Genomic DNA, 23,266 nt, shown 5'->3' on the forward strand with positions numbered 1-23,266 from the left:
ATGAGGGAATGGATTTCCTGATTATAGATTATAAGAAAATGAAGTACAGACCAACTTTAGAGTCAGATTTTTTTTTATCGTTTCATTTGATTAAACATATTGTTTTATATAAAAAAATCTACTTTAAGCATTCATGATGTAACTTGTATAAAGGATAAGAAGAATCTACGTCTACTGGTTACATTTTTGTAAACACTCATATTAAAATTAGTGTAAAGATATGGAACTTGAAATGTGGTGTTAGGAGAAAAAAATTTTTTTTTTCTCCTCAGTTAACTTGCAAACACTTGCTGCATTTTTTTTTATTGACTCCTATTTTAAGAAGTTATAAATTCAAAGAACATATTCCTGGCTTAAGATATTATGAGGAAGGCATTTTGCCTTGTCTCACAGAGCTCAATTGAGCATGTAGCTCTCTTTGAGCCCAAAGTTCTGAAACTTTCTTTTATTTGGATGTTTAGGCATTATGAGTTTTTTCACATTTTTTCCTTTTCCAGGACTTTCAATTATAAATACAAGCATATAAAACATCTCCATGTCCAATGAGATACCAAATCTTGCTAATTCTTCTTCAAAAATGCCTGTTTCCATCTCCACTGCCACAATCCTAGTTTTGCCTTTCATCCCCATATGACTAAGTCCTTCAACAACTCCCCATTTGGGCCCCAGGTCTCTGGTTGATGGGTTCTTCACTAGTCCTTAAGAGGAGCTTCAGGAATGTCTGAGCTCCTTAAAGCTGGAAGCAAACTGTTTTCCATATGTGTGATATTAACCAACCCGGGGACATCTTTCTAAACACCACTTCTGTTATGTTCCTTTCTCATATACTAATGCTTAACACAGTTGGGTCAGTGCCCTGCCTGGCTCTCAGGACTATCAAGAGTTGACCCACTCTATCTATCTAACCTAATGGCCACAGCCAGGCCTATGGTCCTCTGAATATGCCTAGGTCTTTGCTCCAGCAGTTCAATAACCAGCAGTGTTTGCTCTCCTGTTTAATTCAAATTCATCTTTAAAGGATCAACTGAAGTCTCAACTCTTTCATAACGCTTTTCAGACAACTTCGGCCCACATTGAACTCACGCTCCTCTAAACTCCTGCTGCAATTAGAGGCAGCAATACTATACATAGTGCTAGTTCTTTAAATGTTTCAAGTGCTCAAGAAACAGATATATAGAACATGCTAGAAAAATTAGGAATTATTCAGGAATAGCACTAAAAGGTAAGTTACGGAGGGACTATTAGGTGAGAACTGAAAATGCAATGAGTAATTTGTCAAACTGAAACATTGAGGGTCTCTCCTCTTTATGCTACTTGAGAAAATTTGCTATTTTAGATAATTATTGCAAACCGATGGATGACTAAGTACACCACTGAGACAGACTGCTTATCAACCATATAATATGAAAGGAGACAAATCATGTAAGTGGCCCACCTACTAAATTTGTTTATAGAGAGTTAATTGAAGCTTCTTTTCTACCTGTTGCACCTGTTAATCACTTCACAGCACATTACTTTAGCTAACTGCAAGTGGTAGAATCAGACAAGGTAGAAATTTTCCCTAATAACAATGAAAACTTTAACAAGACTCTGATATTTTTTTCCACACTGGCAAGTATTTATTTCCATAGACTGTCTCTCTATCGAGATTAATCTCAACAATAACTTATTCATACAGAACTTTTCACCAGAAGATGGACTACATGAATGCCTAGGAGAAATGGCGGAAGAGTGAAAAGATTTTTATCATATGGTTCAGAGAGAGACTTCTCAGAAAGAGGGAATGCAGGACAGAGAGATCTCAGAGGTTGTCCCTGTAGCCAAGAAGGAGGAGTGTATCTACGAAGATGAAATACTGGGTCATGCACAGTGTGCAGTTTTCAGAAGTTGGAGATGTAGGTTTGGCTAACATGAGCTTTTCAGATCACGAAAACTTTATACTGTAGATTTTATATTAACTTTTACCATACCTTAGAAAATGAGCAAAGATAGCTTCTGAGTGGTTTTGTTAACTCTGCAAGTTAGAAAAATGACAATAGCGGCAGTGGAAGGGAGAGATTAAAGGGGGTTAGACTGATCCTAGGGAAGCTAGTTAGGACACACCTGCTAACGAACCCATGAGAAACAAGATCTAATGCAGCAGCAGAGATGGAGAGATTTACAAGGCAGTCAGGAGTTCAGGACGAAGGAGGATAAAGCAGATAAATCCAGGTTCTTATCATGATGTCTCCATTAGAGTTCCTTTAGCCCTACTGAGCCTTAGTTTTCCCAATGTAAATAATTCTCTCCTTAGTGTGAGAGAAGCAATAAATTAATCTGAATCAGAGACTCTCAAATACTCATCTGAGGCAGCCACTGCCAATATGACCATGCAACAGTATTAATAATACCAAACACTTTGTATGATACTATTTTCCAGTAATATTCACAACATTAAGCATATACATTAACTGTTCAGAACAGTACCAGGCACCTAGTAGCTGCTGTGTTTCATATGATACATGGATATAAAACACAATTAATCCTCCCAAGGACACCCTGTGAAGTATTCATAGTATCCCTGTGTTACATAATGAGAAAATTGAAAGGTCCAGTAACTTGCTCAATGTCAAACAACTACCAACTGGTGGAGCCATGACTCGAACACAGGCAATATGTCCACAGTACATGCCCTGAAGTACAATGTTACATTGCTCCTTGAAAATCACTCACACTCTGATAGTTTTTTTTTTCTTTTTCTTTTTTGAGACAGAGTCTTGCTCTGTTGCCTGGGCTATAGTGTTGTGGTTTCAGCCTACCTTCATAGCAACCTCCAACTCCTGGGCTCAAGCAATCCTTCTGCCTCAGCTTCTCAAGTAGCTGGGACTACAGGCATGCACCACCATGCCTGGCTAATTTTATTTTATATATATATATTTTTAGTTTCCCAGCTAATTTCTTTCTGATTTTAGTAGAGACAGGGTCTCGCTCTTGCTCAGGCTGGTCTCGAACTCCTGAGCTCAAACAATCCTCCCTCCTTGGCCTCCCAGAGTGTTAGGATTACAGGTACGAGCCACCACACTCGGCCACTCTGAGATTTTTAAAGCCCCTTCTGTGTCAAGTCTTATTCTAAAATTACACGGGTACTAAGGAAGAGAGGAAACAAATGATGTGTGAGACCAGTGACCGGAGACTCAAAGGTTGTCCTAAGCCAGAGGTGATGTGGAACTTTGAGGTACACATTATATGGTCAACTTGGGCATCATAAATAGTAGTTCTGGTTCAGAAGACGCTGAACTCATATAAAGAGGCACAGAATGGTGATGCTCCAAACCATATTTCTGGTCTCCTTCTGAATAAATATTTACAAATAGGAAATATTGGGTTTAGCTAAACTGAACACCAGAGCAGCTGTTTAACTTTCAGTGTGCTATTTTGAGTGGATGATTAAATATGCTTTTAAAAGTAGATTTTGTAATATTTTAGTCAATAATCTCCCCTGTAACAGTCTTAGAAGGCAAGGAGGCTTAAATTGAGACCAGCTTCTTTGAGAACAACTCAACATGAGAGCGAAATGTCTAGTATTTTATGGTATCCTCTGTTAGTTGTTATCTGGAAAACAACTTCTAATATATAGGTGTGTAAAAATTGCTTAGTTTAGGACTTTGTATCTGATTTGAATTAGTATCTGATTTGGGGAATTTGGAGCAAACTACCACAGGAAAACATTAAGCTGAACATATAGCTGGACCTGTGATGTATTGATTTGCTGCTTTTACTTCAAAGAAATGTTTTATCCACTTAGTTTTTTCATTAAAATAATTTTGAAAATATTTATAGTTTACTGCCTTGTTAAACAGGAGATGTAACATATATAATAGTTACTACCATCAATTAATTTTACATTTGACTTTTTAAAGTTTTAAGATTAGAAGTTAGTTTCCAATTTCAGGCTGTTGTTTATTGTCTCAAATGAATATACATCTTTTCACAGAAAATTACTTGAAATTGTATATAGTAAACTAGCTTATACAATCACTTCTTTACTAGAAGTGACACTCATAAAATTTTTATTGGAAAAATATGCACTTCTAGACTACAGTTCTATACTCACTCTGCCCTGAATGCCTGAAACCCTGTTAAAAGCACTAGGAACTGTAAATTATTCAGCTGTTGTGAATCACAATAATTTTTTTTTTTGAGGGAAAAAGATCTTTTTCATGGATGGCTCTAAAAGAAAAGACAACCACAAAATATTTGGGGATCAGAAATCTGGGAATGATGAAAATTTCATTATGCCTAATGTGGAATGAGGGACAAACCAGATTCCTGATTCTTATCTAAAGAGTCCTGAATACAGATTCTTACACACAAAATCAAGTCTCCACTCTTCCTGGGGGTTTCTTAGGGAAATTATATAATAATGCATAATGTTAGACCATGAAGAAACTCCTGTGAAATCTCAGTGTCTTCTGTGGTATATTCTTAGAAAAATACCCAAGAATACACCAAAGCCAAGACTATTCTTGGCTGTACCAGTTCAGGGACAGCAGACATTCTAAAAAGAGACTTGTCTCTTCTGCTTGACCATGTCATCTGATGCTAGACCAGAGCTTCAGAGATTTCATATCTGGCCTACTTGTCCTTGATGTTTCTTGAACTATGTTTTGTTTAGTTATCTTTTGTACATTAACAGTCTGTCAACTTGATACTGAACTTTGAACACATAGCACATACTGTAAACTCTAGATTGTGAGCAGAAGCAAGGAATTTTTACTTATTACTAAGCTGTTTTTCCAAAGATTGAGAGTCCTTGTCATAAAGTAGATTTGTGTTGGCTAACCGCTCTCTCATTTGTCCTAGCGGTAATGCAGTTAGACATTATCATCCCAACTTTTGACAGAAGAGGAAACTGAGGCTTAGGGAGCTTCTGTGACTCAACTGAGATCACCCTGTCAGCAAGTGGGAGAGCTTTGATTTGAATCCAAAATTCAGGCTGCTTCCACTACATTATTACAAAAGCCAGATGTCTGAGATTTAGCACGTTTCCTTGCATTTGCAAATAAGGAAGAAATTGACAATCAGATGTTTCCAGTGCAAAAAGGTACTCAAAATATCATTCCACTTTTGGTACTGATTTACTGAAGGGATAGTTTTTAATTGCACCATGAAGATGAAATTGAACCATGCTCTCTTAAAAAAAATTCCACTTAACTCTGAATGATAGATTTATGACTCATTTAATTGTTCACTTCTTGAGATTTTGGGGCTGTCTCTTTGCTAAAAATGAGGGGGTGTCTTCATTATTGACACCATCGCTCATTCTTTCAGTCATTTTTATAAACAAAAATATTGAGACAGTATAAATTAGAGAGAACGTGACAGAAGAGAAAGAATAATTACTTGTGGTTTTAACATTTACACAACTGCTGCGAACACATCAGAAGTTCATAACGTTCAAAGTGAAATGTGTTGCACTGCACTGCATTACCCTCACGTTCTGCCTCAGATTTATTAATATATCTACTTTACTCCCACCCTTGAGGTGAGGAAGCCCACACTGGATATCTCTGTGAACTCACTGCACATTTAATAAATATTACTGAAACTGCATTAAACTAAACAATTTTTTGGCTATAAGAATACTGATAATTATAATACCAACAATAGCTCACAATTTATTAACAAGCACTTATATCTGGAGCAGAAACTGTGCTAGATGCTTTACATCATTTATCTCATTTAATTCTCACAACAACCCTGCAAAATGGAAACTCATAGACTTTTTTCAAGGGCAAAAATGCCATCCCTAAAATAATTGTATATCACATACTTTCCTTGGTTATTTTATTATTCTGAATACTTGCCTCTAGAATATTTTCCCAAATTACTGTTTGAGCAACAATTTTGCTCCATGATTTTATAGCTGACGCTGAGTTGCTTAATGTTAAAGCTAACTAAAGCTAACATAAGATCAATTATGAAAAGATTTCCTTTTCATAATTGTTATGGAAATTAATGCTAAGATGTCTGCATATGTAAATTGACTATAGATTTAGATTTGTTCTTACTACTATAATAACCTATTTTGTATAGCAGGGTCCCCCCCCCTTATACTTCAAATACAACATAATCAGTTCTTTATCACAATTAGAGGTTGAGGAAATTGTGACAGGAAGGCATAGGGTCTAGTAAAACAGTTAACACTTAGGTATGGAGTTCAGTTAAAACAATTGAAATGGAGCAATGATAAATAAACCCAATGAATACTTAGCACCCTGTGGACACATCTGCAGGTTATAAGTTGAAACTGTTTATCCAAGGTTTTGGTACAATACAGTTAGTTTCTTTTAGTTTAAAGAAGCTAATAATCGTTCCAATATGAGACTGTATCAAGACTATATACTCTTTGAATTGAAATTCAACTGAAACATACTATTTAAGTCTACTGCAAAATTTAAGTGATTGGCAAAGGTTTAGCTAAAAACAGCAAATTATACTCTTGGCTGACAGACAGCCCTGAGTGAGAAAGTCCCTGGTAAGTAAAAAATTGATTTCCAGAAGAGGGGCTTTTTTAACCACATCCCCCCTTCAGCATATGGAGTCCACTGATGCACAATGTCACATCACTGATGATTATGAAAAAAGCTTTCCTTTCTGTGTTATCTCCAAATAAAATCTTATGGTGATGCCAAAAATAGGGAAGAGAGAACTCAATAGTGCACGAGGAAAAAAGACTGCTGTGAGAAAAAAAAAAAGACAGACTTTTGAGTAAAACTAGTATTTTAGGGGGAACATATTAACTGCCTGAATTTAATATTAGAAATTACCAAAGTTTTATTATGAGTCACACTCTTAGGTTAAGTCAATGGGATATGAGTGAAGAGCCCAATTTTCACATTGCTTTGCTGAATATACCAGAAGGATAGGGGATAAAAAGGATACAGTTTGTGAAGTCAGAAATCACGATAAATAAAGGTGTCTAGAATCTGCTGAGACACCCTCTCGGAAATTATAATTTGAAATTTTCTTTTTCCCTCTGAAAATCAAGCTTGTTAAGAATTATGGCAAGCCAAAGAGGTTGATGGCAGATTTTACATCCTGACTTAACCTGTAACCTTTTTCATTTGTTTTCTCTTTGACCTGCCTTTCCACTTTGACATCAGCTCCCAGAGAAAGGTTTCAAGGTACTGCTTTATCTATAATTTGCCAGGTTTTGTATACAAGAAGTGGATACTAATTTTCTTGGCACTGGCTGAATATCACATGCTGTAGATCATCCAATTAGAGGACTATGAATTTTTTTCTTTTAATAAATCTTGATAAACTTGGTTTGAGTTAAAAATATCATTGTTACTTAGCTTCATAGATGATGATAGTAATAAATCAATGCTGTTGGGTCTTTATTTATGTTTTGAGTGAACTATCAAGGCAAAATTCAGAACCATTCAAACTAAGAGAATAGTATTAGTTTCAAAATGAAACTCAACCATTAACCTAGATATTTTTCATTTTTTGCTTAATAGTATTTTCAAAAGTGATATAAAAACTATATCTTTATACTAACAATTAGTTTTATTTTTTTAGAACAATTAGGTATCTTTCTCTCTTTCTTGAATATTGCAATATGAATTCGTGTTATGTTAGGCAACAAACATGCAAGGTTGTTAATGCCAATCTTTTTAGACTAAATTTTAAGCCACTTCACCGATATTTTAAATCATCAAGTAAGAATTGCAGAGAAGTCTTTAGCTGATAAGAAAGTCAGCCAAGAAATTTTTGATAAGTATTCTCAAAAACAAATAGTTGCAAAACAATGGTGCTGGTAGAGAAAAATGAACCATTGTATGATCTTTCCTGTTCCCACTTAGTTCTATTTTGTGATATGCTAAATTTTTCTGTTTCAATGTTAGATAAATTACAAAAAATCATACAAGTCTTATGATTGATTATATGATCATAAAACACTATGTGTAAATGAGTTGTAAAGATATTTGTGTCTTATCCCAATTGAGTACTAAGTTTAAAGGTGGTAAGTCATGATCAAGGTCTTGCTAGGTGGAGTCTTCCCAGAGTCTGAAAACCAGATCTCCTTATTTACTGCTCAATATTTATCCATAGCAGCACACTGTCAACCATCAGCCTTCATGTACTTAGCTGACATAAATTAAGCATTCCAGAAGTGACAATGCTTGACAACCAAATGCATAAAATAGTAAACAATTAACAATCAAAAGAAGGAAACAGCTGTTGGTTTCCTTTTATATAAAATTATATCTAATTTACAATAAATGCCAATTAAAATTATTAACCAATATACATAAATCTCCTTGTCTTATTGTCAAATAGCTATGTAGATTGTAAAATTCTCTTAAATTTTGAAAGGGATTCCTAAAGACTTTTCTTTTTTTTCCTCTTTATTTTTCCATTCTCAACCATAAATCAGCAAATCCCTGTGCATACTGGTCCTTTCTACTCAATAAAAGGCAACCCTATTATCAAAGTGAAAACAAAGGGTACTAACAGGACAGTGAATAATCCAACACAAGGCATTGCTATGCTAATGGTTATTTCCATTAAATCTAATGATTACAAAAACTCAACTGAACTTGATCTTATAATCATCAATAACCACTCAGATTAGCATGTTAAAAGCTTTAATGTACAGAGATATGACAAAATGTAATTTTAAAAGCAGTGGCTTTTCATTTTGGTTGTTGAGAGGAAAGGATTAAGTAGTGGATGGATACCTGTCAACTGAAACCTAGAAACATCACTATTGCTAATGTATTATAATGACTTGCTGTATATTTCTCTTATACCAAGAGTACAACCCCATCCTGTTACTTTTTTATTACCTTCTGCTTTCATCTTTAAAATTATTTCAATTTAAGTGATGATGAAAGGTTCATTGTTTTAAGAGGTGATCTGTGATGGTCTGAGATGTCAACCCACATTTCATTAACTGCTATGTGTCGGCTCTTTAGGTTTTCTGTTAAGAATGTTAAGAGAAGTTAGTAAAATTTTGCTTTAAATGGTGCTCAGCCATTTGATCAAATAGTTAATTAAACATTCATTGTATACTGTGCCCAAGAATACATTATTTTTGTGAATTATCCATCAAGGGTATATCTTTTTGAATTTAAAAATTACATAATTTCTTTGAAATGTTCTTTCTGCTTTACATCAACACTATTAAGACTTTATGTCTAGAAGATCACCTTTTCCCTTATTAACATTTACTGAGTATCTGCTGTGTGCTAAGTCTTATGCATGAAGCTGGAAATACAAACGGAATAAGACACAGTTTGCGCCCAGAGAGCTGAGTGTCCAAAGAGAGATGTGCCCAGACGTTGCAATCACAGCGCAATGAGGTATGTAAGGTCAGCACAGGCTGCAATGTGAGCACAGAGAGAGGTGCATGACTCCTCTGAAAGAATCAGGAAAGGATTTCCTGAACGACTGAACTTAATTTGGAGGGCTGACCAAGAGTGCTCAGTAGCATGAAGCAGGGAAGAGAAAGGAGCACTAGGAAGGCACAGGTAAGGGCAAGCAGCCTTGACATGGTTTGGAAAGTGGCAGCACACTGTAGTGTAGAAGTACACAGAAAGTGTAGCACACACTCTGGAGCCAGACTGCTTGGGTTCTACTTTGGGAAATTACTTAACCTCCTTGTGCCTCAGTTTCCCCATCTGTAGAAAGGGTACGATGCAAATATCTACTTTAAGCGACTGTTATGAGAATGAATGAGTTACTTTTTGTAAAGAACGTGGTAAGAGCAATTTAAACGTTTGCTGTTAGTGGAGTTGAAGTGCAGGGTCCTCGATGGCAGGGGCAGAAAGGAAGAAGGTTAAGGCTGCAAAGTAGGGACAAGCCAGAGATAAGAGCCTCAGGGTTAATTCTGAAAGAGCAGGGAAGCCATGGTTGGATTTTCAGCATGTGAATGATTACAATTAGTTTAAGGATTTGAGAAAGACCTATTAGTCATGGGGAGACTGGAGCAGGATGCAATGGGAAGCAGGGAGATGAATTAGGAGGCTCTAGAAACAGTCCTGGCGTGTTGGTGTGAGCCTGAGCCAGGGCAGTGGGATGGGAATGGAGAGAGAGGCGGCAGATCTAGGAAACATCATGGAGGCAGAGTTGGTTAAGACTTGGTGACTCACTGGAAGATGAGATGAGGGAGAGGGGTGGCTCAGGGACCAGACAGGCAAGATGCTATATTTTATGATCAAGCTGAGCTGAAAAAGAGAATGCTTACCTTTTTGGTCTTTTGATTTTTACAGGCACACAATGAATGTTAAGTTTACTTCCTTTCCTTATGAGACAATCCCCTTCTTACAAGTTGAAATGACTTGATTTTGAAAAAAGACTACAAAGGCTAAAAAGTATTTAACTTGATTGTAATCTTTCCACTGAAATCTTTCAGCGTTTCTACCTTTATTTGAGACCTTGAATTTCAATGACAATACTTAAAATTTGGAAGATATCTTTTGGCCATTTTGCTTTAGTTTTCTTTTCTGAAATGGAGAGACATTCTGGCTGGCTTGTTTCCCCCTGGTGTTATGTGATTCTCTGACATCAGCACAGATATATTCAGCTTTGACATATGATACTGGCCAGCATGAGAAAGAATGGGGAGATGGCTGAGTTTATGAGCACGACATGACAGCTAAGCTCAAGACTAAGTGGCATCTGCAACAGGTGTTCCTTGGAACCAGAGTTAGAGATGGCTTCCTCTATGTTTAGAAAGTGGGTAAGCAACTCTTTCACAACTATATGAAAGTTGTGTGAAAACTACATGCTCATGGCTATAAGATACAGTCAAGATACAATATTTATTATCATCGGGGTGGAACATTTTGAGTGTCTTCCTTTTTGTTTCCTTCTATTTTTGAATTAGAAGATTCTCATGAGTTTGGCAAAGGTCCTGAGATAAGAGGATGAGTTTGCTAAGCTCTGTGAGATTTTGTTCAATGATGCTAGAGTCTATACGTGGCAAACTTTCATGCATGTAAGATTGAGTGTCTTCTTTATCCCTGGAAGACCATTAAACTTAGCAGACTGCCAGGGATGGTGACAGCATAAGTGAACAACCAAACACTTTTTATTTTCCATACAGGACTGTAAAGTATTCTAGAAATTAAGCAGTAACCAGAAGCCACGTCCATCAAAGCTGAGTAACCCATGTTTTCCTCTACTTTTTTTTTTTTTTTACTACTTCTAATGACTTTCAGAACCACTACTAGTTGTTCCCACCATAGCAAGCAAACCAGTGCAGTGAGATAGTAGATAAAACATCCTAACATCTAAACCATTTTTCTTATATCTTGATCCTTGTGAATACCCAATTCTTAGTCCCCACCCTACCATTCTCTCTAACCATAGCGTTTGGCAGAGACTTGAATCCAAGAAACTTTGGTCTGGATTTGATCTGGTTCTCTAATTTTGAGGCTTACAAACCACAAAGTATTTTCTGAAGGGAAAAAAAAATGAGCCTTTCATTTCAGTGTCCAGCAAAATACTATGTTGAGTTTACTCACTAATTCGACTCCACCTAATTTTCAAAAGATATATAAAAGAGGAAGCCAGTGCTATTCACCGTTTTTTCATTCACTGCATAGTTCTAAGACTTTTTCTTCACCACTCACTGAATTAGTGAAGCACCAACATCAGAAGTGAGAAACACTACCTCAAAATGGATATATTTATAAAAATGTTTTATTATGCCAATTTTCTTTATCTTCTTTCTTATAATTAGAAAGCTATTATATTTGACCCTGGCAAAACATTTTAATTAGGCTCTCCATGGATATTTCAATAAACTTGAATTTTTTTTTTGACATTTCCAACATAACCTTGTGTCATTCATGCCTGCCTCCTACTATTTTAAATGTATAGCATGCTCCAGCTGCAGAAATTACCATGGTTACTTGTTATGCCAATAGTGAACTGCAATTGGCATTTAAAAGTATTGTGCTGTCTTGCCTCTGCATTAAAAATGACATCAATATCTTAATAATCAAAATATTAAGAATTAATATGGAAATCAGAGAAATGTGACTGTGAGAGAGTTGGTCATACTGGAAGATGTTCTTAAGCACTGAAATATATTTAAGGGACTTTTTTGGGTTATATTATATTCATGTTCTTTAAGAACTCATTTTAATGCCAAATGTGGTTTTGTTTTATTAACAGTATTGTTGAATGATTATAATCTTATTCTCTCCTTTTCTTTATGTACTCTCCTTTAGAAATGCACAGGAGTTCAGTACTTCTTTGGCTGGAAAGGTGATTCACATTTAACGTGAAATGATTTAAAAAAATAGAGAACACAAAAAGTATGGGTTGCTGAAGGTACTCTTGTGCTCGGGGATGGTAGCTAGGATTAAGTTGATTTGATCCAAGCCCTCAATTTTCTGCTGACCAGCTGAAGTTTTATTAAGGAAGGTTCTAGTTAATAAATGGTTTCCTTCTAAGTTACTCTTTAACCACTCCTGCTTCAGAAAAGTGCTTTAGAAATTCTTGGGGTCATTTTTCCATGCCTCTCACAGACCTCTCAACTTTTATTTGTTCAAAAGACTTTGTCCTGCAAATCACCTAGTTGAAGAACTGTGAACAATGGTACATACTGCAGTACAGAAGTCTGTGCTTACCTGCACTGGTGCCTGCACCGGATGTGAGGTCTCCACCCATCAGACCACCTATGGATTAAAGAGGAAGATCAAAAGGAGAAAGGCTAAAGGCCCACAGAACAGAACACTTTACCTTTAGCAACCTCAGTATTTTGTCCTCTTCCAATAGTCATAAACTTGTAAAGTACTACCCAAGTCAGATGGCTGACATTTGTTTTATTGTGACATGCTGTGCTCAAACGTTAAAAATACATTCAATCACTGACATTTTGCAGAATCTTTTTTCTAAGAAAGATTACATTTTAAAAATCCAGTCTTTGAATGGTCTCTGCATTTTTATTATTTCCAAGTCTAGGTTTTTCCTAAGCACATGTTTTATAGAAAGTAAAAAAAAAAAAAAGAAAAAAAAGAATAAGGTCTACTCTGTGTCCAGATAATCACACATTTGATGTTTAGTTCTTTGTAAATATATTTTATGCTATTAATTTTGTGCAATATTCATTGCCCAGAATTTTGATCAGTTTAGGAATCTACCCACATTTACTACTTGAATCTTACTGACAAAATAAAATAAGTTTTCACTGGCCACAAATTTAGAAGCATAGGCATATTCATTACTAACTTAACAAAGTATGTTAAAACTTGGCAATGTTTATTTATGGGGGTTGAGATGCTTCAGTAAGATATTGAATATAATAATTACTTTTAGTTTTTAAGAAATCAGATTTGGCCAAAAGAATAGTGAGAATATCATCTAGATTTTCTGATTGCTTCTAAGTAATACTCTATAATTTCTAGTTAGTTCAGGTTTTGGAATTAAAATAAAATGTTCATTAAAATTTAAACAAATGGGCTGGGCACAGTGGCTCACGCCTGTAATCCTAGCACTCTGGGAGGCCGAGGTGGGCGGATTGCTTGAGGTCAGGAGTTCGAAACCAGCCTGACAAGAGCAAGACCCTGTCTGTACTATAAATAGAAAGAAATTAATTGACCAACTAATATATATACAAAAAATTAGCCAGGCATGGTGGCGCATGCCTGTAGTCCCAGCTACTTCGGAGGCTGAGGCAGCAGGATTGCTTGAGCCTAGGAGTTTGAGGTTGCTGTGAGCTAGGCTGACGCCATGGCACTCACTCTAGCCTGAGCAACAAAGTGAGACTCTGTCTCAAAAAAAAAAAATAAACAAATATTTATTATTTCCAATCAAATAGTATTTTGGAAATAAAGTATCAGAATTTTTAAAAAATAGCATGAGTTTATCAAACAGGCCATTCAACTCCATATGAGTATGATGTGAAAGGGATACATATGGTTATTGAAAATTCATATGAAAAATTTCAAATATAGTCAAAAATTGAGAGAATGACACAATGTACATGTTTCCCATACTCAAGATTTATCAAGATTTTTTATTTGCGTGCTTCTAATTGTATTTTCTATAAAAGTTTCTGTAATAGAAAGGCAATACATATTTAGTTCTAATTGTAAGGCAGATATGCAGTTATTCTAGAGGGAAAATTCCTCCACGAAGAAACTGCTTTTAATACAGTTTATGTGCGCCTACAATATATTAAAAATTTCCTGTGGAGTACTTTCTTAAAAATAAAGTGCAAATATATAACTCTTTCCTGTATGTGATTTAGAAATATAATTATTTTTAATACTGCTTTTGGAGATATAAAGGAATTGTTTAGTTATATTCAGTACCAATTGACTTAGTTCCCACTGTGAGCTTGGCAAATCAATAGGACATTCTTCCCTTCAAGGTTCTTTAAATCCAGTGGAAAAATAGATACATTATTCCACATAGTTCATCACAATGTATTTTGCTTGATCTAAGTACTAAGAATGGTTGAACTTTTTCTGAGCAAGAATTTCTTTTCTCTGGAACACTGTGAAGTGAACAACAATAAGGGTCTCTTAGAAGCGTGGAGACAAATTTGTGGCAGGTCTACATGTGTTTATGACATGCTCTTAACTTCATTTCTGACCCAGCTTTGTTTTTATTTCATGTTTTATAAATTACACTATACTATCCTATTTTCTATCCTCCTTTGTGGAATAAGTTACTGTATAAATAAATAAAAAGCGACTAAAGTAATAAATAACTAAACAGGATAAATGGTATCAGAGAACATGGAGGGGGGTTAAGTTTTCACAGAAGAGGTGATGCTAGGAGGAAGAGAGGAAATGACATTTTAGGCAAGGGAGTGCAGAAGCAAAAATGTGGAGATGGGATGTTTGACAGTATGTGGTTAGGATACAGCTACAGAAGGAGATAAGTGATAGGCTGAAAAGATACATTGCAGATTATGAAAGATTTTGAAAGATATGCTAAAGGATTTAGGCTTTCTCATGGAGATGACCTAGCAGGGGGTGGATGTTAAGCAGTGCAGGAATATAAATGGAAAACATTTTGTAGATAAAATAGCCTTGGCTTTTACCAAAAGTGGTTCCTTCCAAGGCTCTGTTAATATTACATACTTATGAGAACATACCTGTGTTACCTGCACTTGGAGGTCGATGTGTTACACCAGGAGACATGCTATTCCTCTGCAGAGAAGGGTGGGCCAGTGGCAAAAGGTTGGGGTTTCCCAGTGAGCTGACAGGGTTGCTGTATACCAAGCTGTTGTGGCTGGACACTGGGATGGAGACTGGCATCTCAAAGTTGGGAGGTGGAACAGCCTGCAGGGACAGAAAACAAAACAAATCAAAACAAACATGGGTAACAACAAACAATAGTAACAGAAGCTCTCAAGTACAGACAGCTTTTACTTTTCCAAGAAAAATTCCCAATTCCAAACTGCTTAGTGTCTAGAAGACCATTAAGAAAAGCTCTCAAGATGTTCAGATCATAAATTGGTTTCTTTAATGTGCTTAGAACTCTTTCTTTGAAACTATTAAAAAACGTTTCACTTTTGTTTAACACAAAGCCCCATTTCATTAGACTCCATTGTCTTTGAATTCCATTCTATTAAGTAATAATTGTTCATTTGTGATATCTGAATCTGGTGCCAGAAATGACTGCAGGATCAAAGGTACATGATTGTGATGACTTCACAGAGAAAAAGGAGGATTAAAATGCAAACTAGAGCCTTTGGTTTAATTGCTTATTGAAGCATATTTATGCAGAAGTTTAATGATATAAAATCATCTTCAGGCGTGTGAATAGAACATATACTTTAATTATTATTTTTTAAAGTCTGTCTTTTAAAAGTAACTCTAAAGATAATAGGCATTTTTAAGATTCAATAGAGCATGTATCATTCAATAATTCCCATTTTTTACAGATGTCTATAACAGTTTTATTTATAATCATCAATAATGCACATTTTAAAGTGATAGTTCATAAAATATGTTATGCTTCATAATTTAGTATATACTGTCACTGACAAATGGCAAGACCTGTATATCAATTGAGAGAGCTGGCAAATATTTAGTGAACTGAATCTGCGTGGATGTCTAATTAGAGCAATTCAGGTCTCCATTATTGATTTTTTGGTATTTGGCAATTTAAGTAAAATCATGTTTATGTGTCTACTCGCACTAACTAGATGATCACAGTTGTAACTATCCTTCCCTTTTTGTTGCTGTTTTTAGCATTACAAATAAAAATACTGTTTGAATGTAATGCCAGACAACTCAGAGTCAGAGCATACAACAGTCTTAATATAAAAAGGATATATATGAAACAGGATTTAAATAAGGTATTCCCCTCAGGGGTTCTCAATAAGTCGTTGTGCAAGTTTAAATGCATATGTGCATGTGGCTTGGTTTTTTTTTTTTTTTTTAATTTGTTTGTTTGTTTACTATTTTTTTTCTCTATTGCTAAGATCAACTTTCTGTTCCTATTGGTTGGCTGGCCTGCATCACACCTCATGCTCTGTGATACCTCTGTGTTCACCTTGGTGATGATTACAATGCTATTCTTTTATGTTTATGCTCCCTTATTCTTTATTTCCCCTTTTTCTCTTCTTCCATGTTCTGGACATGTCAATACTGGCAAGAGCAAATGTTTCGTGATTCTTTTCTTTCATGTTTTTGATTCCTCATTGTTTTAGAGGCAAATAAAAATGTTCCAGTGATATATTAACATGGTCATTCTTTAGCAGGCATTAACTGTTGTAAACAGGGCAACAGAAAACAATTTCTGGTTAAACATCACGACATAATGGAACATTAACTGTTTGGTAAGATATGAAAGAATGAATATGTCCTCAAATTTCCAGACTCTTTTTTTTTTTTTTTTTTTTTTTTTGAGACAGAGTCTCGCTTTGTTGCCCAGGCTAGAGTGAGTGCCGTGGCGTCAGCCTAGCTCACAGCAACCTCAAACTCCTGGCCTCAAGCAATCCTGCTGCCTCAGCCTCCCGAGTAGCTGGGACTACAGGCATGCGCCACCATGCCCGGCTAATTTTTTTATATATATATCAGTTGGCCAATTAATTTCTTTCTATTTATAGTAGAGACAGGGTCTCGCTCTTTCTCAGGCTGGTTTTGAACTCCTGACTTTGAGCAATCCGCCCGCCTCGGCCTCCCAAGAGCTAGGATTACAGGCGTGAGCCCCCGCGCCCGGCTCCAGACTCTTTTTAAACAACAAAAAAAATTAGTGTATGCTGTAAAGGTCTATAAAGTGAATAAAATATTGTATTCCTTCATTAATAGGCCAAATAATTACTCTAGCATATCTAAGGAAACAAAGTAAAGTGATTGTACTAGGTGTTCTCTGTTTGTCTCACCCAGATCCACCCTCCATCCTCTCCACTCTGCTCCACTCCCAGGAGCTGCCCCTCCAGACTGGACCAGCTGGGCTCACCAGGCTTCCCTTGCCCTCTGGCTTCCGACTGGTCAGTGAAGGAGGCACAAGAGTGGGAGGGGAGAGAGATCAGCATATTTTTTATGGTAGCATCCTCCTTGCTGGGCCACAAGCTGGTTGAGGGTGTATTCCTCTAGTGAGGGCCATGTCTCCTTCTGGGTTGCTCTCCCCTACAGACATAAATCTTGCTGTGCTCTGGTCCCATCTCCCTCCACTTACTGCTTCAGGCCTAGAGGTGGTAGCAGCTTCTAGGTTGCAAACCCTAATGCACTGCAATACTTCCTGGGGTTTCCCTTCACTCCACCCACTTGTAAACAGTCCTTTCAATACACTCTCTTCAATTACCCTTTCGAGTTTGCCATCTGTTTCCTGCTGCAACCCTGGGCCATATTAGTAACTCTCTAGATCTAGAAGAGTGGTACTCTACAGGGGTGGGAATATCTCCTTAGCGAGTATTTTGGAAATTTGTTGGACTGTCTTTAGGCTGCACAATGACTAGGGGATGTGGCTACCGCCCTTGGTCCAGCACCATCACCTCCTGCCTGAATCACTCCAGTTCCTGATTCTGTCCTTACTCTCCTTTTTGTTTTCAACCCAGCAAATAGACTGATCCTTTAGAAGCGTAAGTCATGACAACACTCCTCTGCTCAAAATCCTTGAAAGCTCCCATCTTACTCAGAGTAAAAGCCCAACTTTTTCCATTGGTCCACGAGACCTTGCAAGTCCCCAGCTTTTGCCAACCTCCATTGTCTCCTCTTCTATCACTCTCTGCCTTCCTCATTCTCACCTCATTTCCACAGCAAACTCCATCACCTCCTTCAAGTGTCTGCTCACAATCTGACTTTCTCTCGGAAGCTAACCCTGACCACTCTGTTTGATCCTGCAACTTGCCATGCCCCCTGCCCACCTCCTGGTTTCTTTCCCCTGCTCTTCTTTCTCCTGTTTATAAAATCATTATGATTTTGGTCAAATAACATCCCCTTTTATCAAGGTACTCAAGCTTTTTTGCTATAAGGCAACACAGAGCCTACTCTACCTTTTATTATATGAATTGACACTATACTGATACAAAAATATAACTTACCATTTACTAAATATTATTCATTGAGCAGGAATAGAGCTGTATAATTTACATACATGATGTGATTTAACCCTTTCAACATTACTTTATTGTAGGTCTGATGCTTCCCTTTATAAATTGGTGAGATTAAGTAAGTGGCCCAAGGTCACCTCACCAGTGACTGAATCTGTTGCTTTTGCTACTAAATCACTGTGCAATACAGTATGAGTTTTGGGATAGAAATAAAATATTGCAGTAAAAAATCATACTGTTCAGTGAATAAGGGCTGGATGTTAGAAGCTTAGTATTTGTGGACCACATAAATAATAAACTAGATTGGTTTTCATGGAAAGTGGGTGAGCATCCACATTACAATGACTGAGGTCTTGGGCAAAAAGAAACCTTAAATACTCCCCTCTTCCATATTTATTTAGGGTTGGTATCTTCAAACTATCTTTCAGTTACAAATGTTTTAATTTATATTCACCATTACTACTTATAAATGTTTAACTATTACTAGATACCTAAGGATCAGCTACAAAACTCTATCTTCGCTACTATTCTACAGAATGTTGATTGTGTCTCATCAGAGAGCAAAGCCTATGTTCCCTCACCCTCAGGTGATTTTATGCACATCCCAAATAAAGAGGATTATTAATAATTATGTACTGAGTTCTGAACCATCCTAACAACCAGTTCAGTGAAAGTCCCTCTACTCCTTCCTCCCTCTATTATCCTCAAGAATTAATTATTCAGTTTCCAGAATTCTGGACCATAAACAATTTGATGATTACTATAAAACACACTTGTGCTTGACTAAACAGCAGTCAAATATAATTACGTTATCAGAGTATACTTCAAAAATCCAGAATTTATAAAATATGCCACTATCCTTTGTATTCTCTTTACCTTCTGCTTTGTTTCCTTATCTGTATCAGGAACTACCTATAATAATTTTGAAAGTGAATTATAAGCTTAAAAACGGCTACATTGAGAAGATATTTTAGAAAATTAGAAGGAATAGTAGCCTTTCTATCAGAAAGCTCAGTTGCAGTCCAGGTTATGTAATAAATTGCCATTTAAGCAGGCAGGCCATTTCATCTCCGTTGACCTCAATTTCCTTATCTGAGGCGAGAAATGGTTGTATTCATAAAGAGACCAACCTGCTCTAAACATATAATGTACATATAAATACTTCCAAGGAACTGGCACTATTCTTTTTCTTCTTGACTTGTCAAAATTAAGAAACATAAACGCATCTACATATAAAAAATATTTTATCTAAAAAATGAAAGCCAAAAAGAAGTTAAAAACTGAAAACTTGTAAAGATCTCAGGGCCAGGCTCCAAATTTTAAGAACACTCAAGACCAGGAAGAAAGAAGGAACTTGGGATGATCAAATAAAATGCTTTCGGCGGAACTGCCTATATAATTCACAGGGTCCAGGGCAAAATGAAAACGTGGGGCCCCTTGTTTAAAACAGTGACAGAAGAGCATTTAACCAACAGCAGCCCTGTGACAGCAGGGCCAGGTCAAATGCCCATGAAGCTGGTCCTGGCTTTGAGAGATACAGACATGATGGCTAAAAAGCTTTTAGTTTTTATCCCTGAACAAAGTGATCACAGTTGAAGTGAGTCACTGTCGGAAAGGTATCTGAATTCTTATCCAAAACTCACTATTTTTCAACATTTATCACAAGGAAAAGTCCAATAAAAAATCAAATAAAAAAATTTTAATGAAATATTTTTAGTTAAATGGAACTTCTTTTATTTAATGTGACTGATTGAACTGAATCCTCCTTTTTATTTATTTATTTTTTTGCCACTAATGACACCCTTAACTTTTGATCAACCATTACCAGCTGCTGGACCCTAGTAGAGAAAAAAAGGTCACACGATTTTGATGGCTCCTGACTAGCGATTACTGATATCTAAATGTACTCAAGGCTACCTGTCAACTCTAGCATGTGCTTGTTCATGTCTTCTCCATCTATATTTCCTCACAATATCGAAAATTTCATCATTCTTGGTCCTCTTTCAAGCACCTGCTTCCCCCTTCCCTAATATCTACAAAAGCAAAATTAACTATAAAAAATAGAGGTTATTATATGGTTACCCACTCAACTTCACACTACCCACCTTAGCTACACCTGTGTCCATCTGAAACTCCACCCTGTTTAGATTTCATCCTTCTCCCCTTTCTTGAGAAGCTTTGACATTTTATCTCCACTGTACCTAGATGTTCAATATTTTCCTTCCACCAAGCATTCCTCCTCTGCATATAAATAATCTCAAATGCTTTTCATTTTAATTCCTCCCTCGATCCTAATTACAGCGTTTTTTTCTTTCTTTTCACAGTCCGTTATTTTCAAGAAAATATATACTGTTTCTTCCCACTTCCTCCCTTCCCCTCCCAACCAAATTGCACCCGCCTCTCATTCATTCAGCCCATTTCCTAACTCCTGGTTCCTCAAATGGAGATGTTTTTTCTTGCTGTGAAGCCCAGCATGAACCATGGCTAACTCAGCCTGAGGAAATGCTGGTCGACATGATTCCAAATCACCCATGAATTATTTCATGTAATTGAGGAATATGGGCATAAATTACATTATACCAACAGGTGACTGCAATATTAAATTTTCTATTTTAAAAGGGAAGCTCTTCAAACTGGGTCTCTGAAATAGAAAAACAGTCTTGTAATGTTTTTAAAGAGGTGGAGACACTCTCTACACACAAAGGGCAGAGTGTCCTTGCCCTGCTGTAAATGTTTTAGCAGCTGTGGAAACTTTCAACAAAATTCACTTCCAGCAACTGAGAGAAATGTGCAAAAACTGGGCTTTTCATCGGGGAGACTGAAGCACTTACTAAAGAGATGAAGACTCCGAGCTACAGGCAGGGGCTGTGTGGCTCCTTCTCACAGCTCTGCCCATAATCTCTAATGTGGTTTTTTAGCCACTGCCACATACCACTGCACCTCTTAAGAAATCATGTATCTTGATTTTGAACTCAACATGACAGGAGGGCATCGAGGTGTGCATTGCATCTCTTTTTCCCCGAGGTACAGAGAAAATGATCCGACATGCACTCCCCTAGAACTTTGGGGGTTAAAGCTCCACCTATATTAGAATCACCTCCATCAAGGTGATCAGCAGTACTGCATATATGTGCCCTTTTCCCAGCTGTACAGACAATTCTTACTATCTGACACATCTAAGGTGCTCTGTCTTAAAAACCTACATTCACGGACCTTTGTACACAGGAGCCCCATGCTATGTATTATATAGCAAGAGAAACTCGGGCTGTAAGAACTGGAAATTGTCCCAAAGGAGCTGTTTCTTTCCTTCTTCTGGGCAAAACAAAAATCTCAATGGATATTTGACCATTTAAGAATTCTGGGCATAGGAAGCACACATCGCTGCATCTGATAGGAAATACTTCATCTGATTTGAAGTCCCCACTGTGGATGAGCTGCACACAGTATTCAGGTTTATGCAACCTTTAAGAATTTACAGCACTTAGCTTTCTTTCATGATACAGTGTATTCATAATTCTGATTCAACAAAAGCTCTACTGCTATTATTTCATTTAACAAAAGAAGCAGACATGTATTTATGAGGATAGAAATTTTAATATGCATACATTTTGTAAATAAGTTGTAAAGTGTTCAATTTAATTCAATACAGGTTGAGTGTGGACCTACTAGGGTAAAGCATTGATTTACTTCGTGAGTGCAGTTGTGAATTTAGTCTAGAGTTTTTGTCCTCAAATATCTACATTTGTGATCACCAAAGCATATTTTCACTGCCAGTCTCCCTCAGTCCTCAGGTTTAAGCTGTTTTGCTAACTTACAAAAAAATGCACTTTCTGGAAAAGGAATTGGTTACCCACTAAGGAGCCTGTATACAATGAGGGTTCAGGCACTAATATTAGTTATTCAGAAAGCATGTGACCCTTGAGTTTCATCCCTTAATTCCCCAAAATTAACATCATTGATTGATGACAGAATATAATAATAATAAAAGGCATGTACTTTCCCCCTCTATATGTGGACAAACAAAATAATACATGCAGAGTTATTTCTCTTAAATATCTGGCAAGGCATATGATTGATTGTTAGAAATTTTTTTGACTTGGTTAAGACAAAATTTAGCCAAATGTTAAAGCATGGAAAATGTTGGTGTAGGCAAAGCGGATAATAATTCTGATAAAGCTTTAAAAATCACCCCAGCACACAAACATGTTGAAATCTTACCATTAGGTTTCATGCAGTCTGTTCCCTGCAGCGAGCATTAGCTTTAACCCTTCAGTGCTGTTGCTGAATTTCATGTGTAGGGAGAGGGGCTGGAGTTTTATTCAGAAATCAGCTTTTATTTAGGTGATGACTGTCAGTTTACATGACAGAACTGCAGCTCCATGTGTGTATCTGGTCTCAGCAACGCGATTTATATACATGTTATATGTGTTTTATGATAGCAAATCCTCAAACTTGTTCGGAAGGAGATTCTAGTGTTTTACTCGTGTTTGGTGATTTGTGTGAACTGTGTGCTTAGAAGATTGTGTAAATTCAGGGTGTGTCTCTTCCTCCTGTGAACCGTTTCTCTCTCAGAATGAACTCTGCGATGGCAACTCTTTCAGAGCACATCATTTTGGCGCCCCTTAGGGCTTGTTTTCTACATGAACTGCGCGTGGGATGAGATGGCCGTGGTATCTGACTTTCCAAAGCGTCTTAGAGAAAGCCATCACTGAGAGGGTTAAGGTATGTTACCGCAGCAGTTATCAGCAG

At 36.7% G+C, this 23,266-nt stretch overlaps 1 protein-coding gene and 1 long non-coding RNA gene across 23 annotated transcripts in view; one reads left to right on the top strand and one right to left on the bottom strand.

Moving 5' to 3' along the window:
- MEF2C (myocyte enhancer factor 2C) overlaps positions 1-23,266 on the bottom strand; it is a 166,515-nt gene that overhangs the window by 17,905 nt on the left and 125,344 nt on the right. For 21 of the 22 annotated variants that reach the window (XM_012781478.2, XM_076008176.1, XM_076008175.1 and 18 more), the window contains 2 exons: positions 15,110-15,296; positions 12,633-12,680 (listed from right to left, as the gene is read on the bottom strand). In XM_012781478.2, coding sequence (XP_012636932.1) covers positions 12,633-12,680; positions 15,110-15,296 — 235 coding nt within the window. The remainder of the gene's footprint in view (positions 1-12,632; positions 12,681-15,109; positions 15,297-23,266) is intronic. The other variant, XM_076008165.1, reaches the window with a different exon arrangement.
- The window catches only part of LOC142873744 (uncharacterized), a 74,034-nt gene continuing 71,614 nt past the window's right edge, over positions 20,847-23,266 (top strand). The window contains exon 1 of the long non-coding RNA XR_012921708.1: positions 20,847-23,239. This is a non-coding gene — a long non-coding RNA (uncharacterized LOC142873744). The remainder of the gene's footprint in view (positions 23,240-23,266) is intronic.

This window comes from Microcebus murinus, chromosome 11 (genome assembly GCF_040939455.1).
Source record: "Microcebus murinus isolate Inina chromosome 11, M.murinus_Inina_mat1.0, whole genome shotgun sequence".
Taxonomy (NCBI): domain Eukaryota; kingdom Metazoa; phylum Chordata; class Mammalia; order Primates; family Cheirogaleidae; genus Microcebus; species Microcebus murinus.